The sequence below is a fragment of the Bison bison genome, unplaced genomic scaffold (genome assembly GCF_000754665.1).
Source record: "Bison bison bison isolate TAMUID 2011002044 unplaced genomic scaffold, Bison_UMD1.0 scf7180017850463, whole genome shotgun sequence".
Lineage (NCBI taxonomy): Eukaryota > Metazoa > Chordata > Mammalia > Artiodactyla > Bovidae > Bison > Bison bison.
The window spans coordinates 14,185-20,833 of record NW_011481036.1 but is presented as its reverse complement, the minus strand read 5'-3'; the positions used below and the strand labels follow the sequence as shown (position 1 = coordinate 20,833).

At 49.3% G+C, this 6,649-nt stretch overlaps 1 protein-coding gene across 1 annotated transcript in view; it reads left to right on the top strand.

Moving 5' to 3' along the window:
- Positions 1–6,649, top strand: part of SSC5D (scavenger receptor cysteine rich family, 5 domains) — a gene marked incomplete at its 5' end in the record, with an annotated part of 22,126 nt that overhangs the window by 13,707 nt on the left and 1,770 nt on the right. Inside the window, 1 exon segment of the mRNA XM_010848664.1 lies at positions 6,209–6,610. Coding sequence (XP_010846966.1) covers positions 6,209–6,610 — 402 coding nt within the window.

Genomic DNA, 6,649 nt, shown 5'->3' with positions numbered 1-6,649 from the left:
GTGGTGGAGAAGGGAATGGCAACCCACTCCAGTATTCTTGCCTGGGAAATCCCACGGACAGAGGAGCCTGGTGGGGAGTCCACAGGGTCAAAAAGAGTCGGACACGACTCAGCGGCTAGACCACAACAACAGAATGGAGAGGTGGACTGCAGATTTCCCGGTGGTGACCCAGCTCTCAGAAAGACGAGGCAGAAATATATCCTGAAACATATACCCCAGAAAGACGAGGCAGAAATATATCCTGAAACAAAGGGTTGTTATTGACCAGTGGTCTTCAACTGGGATAACTGGCAACACGTGAAGACATTTCAGGTTGTCACAGCTGGGAGGGGGGAGGCTAGTGGTCCCTGGTGGGTCAAGCCCAGGCTGCCGTTACACACCCTCCAGTGCACAAGGGCCCCCCACCACAAAGAACCAGCCAGCCCCTTATGTCAACAGTGCTGAGGTGGAGAAACCCTCACCTGTACTGTGTTAGTCACTCTGACACGTCAACAAAAGCATGAGAGGAAATTCTGTAAGAAAATGGGGGGAAAGGTGCAAACAGGAGATTTGCGGACTAGGAAGCCCAAATGCCCAACAAGTATGTCTGGAAATGCTCACACTCATAATGAGTCAGAAAATTCAAATGAAAACAGTGACAAGCGTGGAAAAAAAGTGGAAAGGTCAATAATACCCATTGTAGGTGTGGGCATGGGGAGACAGGCATCCCCACTGGATAGAGCAATTCAATAAAAGCGACCTAGTGATGTTTACAGAGAAGGCAATGGCACCCCACTCCAGTACTCTTGCCTGGAAAATCCCATGGATGGAGGAGCCTGGTAGGCTGCAGTCCATGGGGTCGCTAAGAGTCGGACACGACTGAGCGACTTCACTTTCACTTTTCACTTTCATGCACTGGAGAAGGAAATGGCAACCCACTCCAGTGTTCTTGCCTGGAGAATCCCAGGGATGGGGGAGCCTGGTGGGCTGCACAGAGTTGGACACGACTGAAGCGACTTAGCAGCAGCAGCAGCAAATGGGGTCACACAGAGTTGGACACGACTGAAGCGACTTAGCAGCAGCAGCAGCAGTGATGTTTAGTGAAATTAAATATGATTATACATTACCACCCAGCAACCCTGCTCCTAGATCTGTTTGTTGTTGTTCAGTCACTAAGTCGTGTCTGACTCTTTGTGACCCCAGGGACTGCAGCATGCCAGGTCTCCCTGTCCTTCACTATCTCCCAGAATTTGCTCAAACTGATGTTCATTGAGTCAGTGATGCCATCCAACTGTCTCACTCTCTGTCACCCCCTTCTCCTCTTGCCTTCAATCTTTCCTAGCATCAGGGTCTTTTCCAATGGGTCAGCTCTTCGCATCCAGAGAAACTCTTTCACAGGCTTACAAAGGAATATATGTGAGGATGTATTAGGGAATGGGAGGCAGGTTAAGTGTCCAAGAGAAAGGTAAGGAAGAAGAGAAAGGGTTACACCTGACAGAATTCTATGCAGTAGCTAAAGCAATGGCAGGCTGTATACACAGCAACATGCGTAGGTACTAACAACATAACACTGAGAAGTTCAGAAACAGAATGAGATTTCCAGCAGAATGTTATTTGCAGAAGTTAAAAGCACAAACCCCCAAATATACATAGACTTTTGTATTAACATGAAACATCTGTGTACTCTGTATTGTTTCAGAGCACACATGAAACACAGTAGACTGGAGGTGCCTATGAAAGAGGATGAGGGGAATGCAGATGGGGGTTAAAGAGGAGAAAGAGTAAAACAAGAGGAGACACTGCAGGAACTATTGATGACAATGTACGGGGCAGTATGATTAGCTTAACTCTCTGTTGCTTGGGTCTAAAAAATTAAAAGCCAATACCACCCTAGGTATCTGAGCCCCTGTGCACACAAACCAAGCTGAGATTCTTGAAATGATAACTAGGAACAGTCACCATTTGTGGAGCAATATACCATGTGTCAGGCACTATTCTGTGCACGTCATGTGTGTTAGTCTTTAACAGTTATATATGTTAATCCTTGTAGCAGCCACACGAGGCCTAATGAGTGATGTAGGTGCTATAATTGTGCCCGTTTCACAGATGAGAGAAACTGAGGCACAGATATCAATGCCTGTGGCAATATAAGTAATTATGAGAATGCTTATTACCTGCTTGGCATTGTGTAAGTGCTCTGTGCACGCACAGTCTCTCTGAACCTTCATGATTATAGGGGAGATACATGGATCATCCATGGTTTACAGAAGGGGAAGAAACTGAGATTCGAGGCAGTTAAGTCATTTGCCCACGGTTACCCAGTACCACACAATTGCACTCATCTCACACGCTAGTAAAGTAATGCTCAAAATTCTCCAAGCCAGGCTTCAGCAATACGTGAACCGTGAACTTCCAGATGTTCAAGCTGGTTTTAGAAAAGGCAGAGGAACCAGAGATCAAATTGCCAACATCCGCTGGATCATCGAAACAGCAAAAGAGTTCCAGAAAAACATCTATTTCTGCTTTATTGACTATGCCAAAGCCTTTGACTGTGTGGATCACAATAAACTGTGGAAAATTCTGAAAGAGATGGGAACACCAGACCACCTGACCTGCCTCTTAAGAAACCTGTATGCAGGTCAGGAAGCAACAGTTAGAACTGGACATGGAACAACAGACTGGTTCCAAATAGGAAAAGGAGTACGTCAAGGCTGTATATTGTCACCCTGCTTATTTAACATATGCAGAGTACATCATGAGAAACGCTGGGCTGGAAGAAGCACAAGCTGGAATCAAGATTGCCGGGAGAAATATCAATAACCTCAGATATGCAGATGACACCACCCTTATGGCAGAAAGTGAAGAAGAACTAAACAGCCTCTTGATGAAAGTGAAAGAGGAGAATGAAAAAGTTGGCGTAAAGGTCAACATTCAGAAAACTAAGATCGTGGCATCTGGTCCCATCACTTCATGGGAAATAGATGGGGAAACAGTGGAAACAGTGACAGACTTTTTTTTGGGGGGGGGCTCCAAAATCACTGTAGATGGTGATTGCAGTCATGAAATTAAAAGACGCTTACTCCTTGGAAGGAAAGTTATGACCAACCTAGATAGCATATTCAAAAGCAGAGACATTACTTTGCCAACAAAGGTCCATCTAGTTAAGGCTATGGTTTTTCCAGTGGTCAGGTATGGATGTGAGAGTTGGGCTGTGAAGAAAGCTGAGCGCCGAAGAATTGCTGCCTTTGAACTGGGGTGTTGGGGAAGACTCTTGAGAGTCCCTTGGACTGCAAGGAGATCCAACCAGTCCATCCTAAAGGAGATTATTCCTGGGTGTTCATTGGAAGGACTGATGTTGAAGCTGAAACTCCAGTACTTTGGTCATCTCGTGTGAAGAGTTGACTCCTTGGAAAAGACTCTGATGCTGGGAGGGATTGGGGGCAGGAGGAGAAGGGGACGACAGAGGATGAAATGGCTGGATGGCATCACCGACTTGATGGACATGAGTTTGGGTAAACTCCGGGAGTTGGTGATGGACAGGGAGGCCTGGCGTGCTGCGATTCATGGGGTCGCAAAGAGTCAGACACGATTGAGCAACTGAACTGAACTGAACTGAATTGAACCCAGCTAGGAAGCAGAGGCGGAGAAGGCAATGGCACCCCACTCCAGTACTCTTGCCTGGAAAATCCCATGGACGGAGGAGCCGACTGAGCGACTTCACTTTCATTTTTCACTTGCATGCATTGGAAAAGGAAATGGCAACTCACTCCAGTATTCTTGTCTGGAGAATCCCAGGGATGCAGGAGTCTGGTGGGCTGCCGTCTCTGGGGTCGAACAGAGTTGGACTGAAGCGACGCAGCAGCAACAGGAAGCAGAGGATCTGGGGTTTAAATCCAGGTGGCCTGGCTGGAGGCCAAGCCTTTTACTTAACTGTTCCTCTGACCCTACAGGGGGACAAGATGCACCTCAGGGACCCTGCAGAAAAGTGGAATTCAGTCAAGCTGTGCTGTTCAATATGGTAGCTACCAACACAGGCAGCTGTTTAAATTTAAGTTAATCAAAAACTTGAAAAAGGAAGGACCTACTGTTTAGCACATGAAACTGTACTCACTATTTGGTAATAACCTACACGAGAAAATCAGGGCTTCCCTGGTGGCTCAGTCTATAAAGAATTTGCCTGCAATGCAGGAGACCCACGTTTGATCCCTGTGTTGGGAAGATCCCCTGGAGAAGTGAATGGCTCCCCACTCCAGTATTCTTGCCTGGAGAATTCTGTGGACAGAGGAGGCTTGCAGGGTACAGTCCATGAGGTCGCAGAGTCGAACATGACTGAGCGACAAACACTATACAAGAAAATAATCCAAAAAAGAATATATATATATATATATTTATGAATGACTGAATCACTTTGCTGTACACCCGAAACTAAGGCAACATTGTAAATCAACTATACTTTAATAAAAAAACTTACAGTGCTTGCTTCCACAGCACATACACTGAAGTTGGAACCATACAGAGAAGATTAGCATGGCCCTTGTGCAAGGATGACATGCAAATTTGTGAAGTATTCCATACTTTTTTGTTGTTTAAAAAAATTTACAAAAAGAAATCCGTTCAAAGTTAAAAAAAAAAAAAAACAAGTAGAGAACTTCCCTGATGATGTAGTGGATGAGAATTCACCTGCCAATGCAGGGGACATGGGTTTGATCCCTGGTCTGGAAAGATTCCACACGTCGCAGAGCAACTAAGCCTGTGCTCAACAACTATGGAAGTCAGCACTCTAGAGCCCGAGAGCCATACGTACTGAAGCCCCAGCGCCCTGGAGCCTGTGCTCCCCAACAAGAGAAGCCCGCACAAAGCAACAAAGACCCAGCGCAGCCAAAATAAAAATGTTAAAAATTGAAAAAGGAAACATTTGGTTCCTTAGTTGAACCACATTTTAAGTGCTCAGAAGCCACAGGTGACCAACGGCTACCATACTGGCCAGCACAGAACATTCCCACCGCTGAGAAAGTGATACTTACTGGCCCAGACTCTGGATGCAAAGGACTTGGGCTCAGACCTTGTCCTTGTAACTTTCAAACAGTGTCAGTGTGTGACCTCGGGCAAATTACTTGCCCTTTTGGCCTGATTTCCCTCATCTGTCAAAAGAGGTTAAAAATCATATTTATCTGGAAGCAGGGCCTGGAAGTGGAGAAGGCAATGGCAACCCACTCCAGTACTCTTGCCTGGAAAATCCCATGGATGGAGGAGCCTGGTAGGCTGCAGTCCATGGGGTCGCTGGGAGTCGGACAGGACTGAGCGACTTCACTTTCACTTTTCACTTTCATGCATTGGAGAAGGAAATGGCAACCCACTCCAGTGTTCTTGCCTGGAGAATCCCAGGGAAGGGGGAGCCTGGTGGGCTGCCGTCTCTGGGGTCGAACAGAGTCGGACACGAGTGAAGCGACTTAGCAGCAGCAGCAGCAGGGCCCGGAAGAGGGGAAGGTTTCTGCCTTATTCAGGCCTAAAATTTGAGGGCATTCCAAGCATTTTGTAATGAAGATAAAATCTTAATACCATAGGTTAAAAAAATAGAAACGAATGCAAAAACAATCCACGATGAAGTAAATAAAATTTTAACAAGTCGGATCCGACCTACCTCACCAGGATCTGACAGCCAATTTTAGGGGGGATTCCAGTGAGGTAGGCTGGATCCTGACTTGAATTAAAATTTTGACTTTTTGTTCATTGTGGATCTTTCGCATTAATTTTGATTGTTTAAACATAGGGCAAGAAGATACTGGTCTTGATTACTTGATTCCGACCCCTCCTATCCGAGCAGCTTCCACGCCCTCCGCCTCTTTATCTCCCTTCACCCCATCTCTGCCCTTCCGCCCCCTCTTGCATCCCAAATCCCTGGCCCGCATTCCCCTGGCTCCCTCCCGCATCCTCCCACACCACCTGCACACACCTCCCCCCACCCATCCTGCATCCCGGGGTACCCCTCCGCGTCCCCCTCTCCCCGCGCGCCCATCCCCGCATCCTCCAGAGGGGAGGACACCAGGTGGCGCTTGGAGACATCGGAGCATGCGAGGAGGTGGGGCACTAGGGCCGGGTGAAGTCTGCTGGCGACCCGTGACGTCACGAGCCCCCGTGCCTCCCCATTGGTCGCACCGTCTGGAGGGCGGGGCGCGCTGCGGGGTGGGCGGGGCGGCCTGACCTCGTTCGTCTGTCTTTCCTCCGCCAGGCTCCCAGAGGAGACGGTGGCCAGAACGCCGACTGCGGCCCACGACGGCCAGGACCAAGCCCGCCGCCCCTTCCCCACCCGCCTCCGCCGCGCCGGGACCAGCCGACCCTCCACTGACCTCCGCCTCCGCACCGCCGCTCATCCGCACGGCGGCCTCAACGCCAGAGGCGACCCCTGACGCGACCTCCGCGGTGCCGCCCAGCCCGGTCGCGGCCTCTCGGGGGAGCGCCCACCGCACCTCGACGAGCCCCGGCCTTACCAGGCCCTCCCCTGATGCCGCCGCGGCCCCCGCGCCGACCTCTAGGCTTTCACCCACCCCACCGCCCACCGCGCCCAAGGAACTCACCTCAGACCCCTCACGCCACCACGACCCCTTATCCCACCACAATCTCTCACCCTACAGTGACCTCTCACCCCACTTCTGCCCTTTACCCCACCACG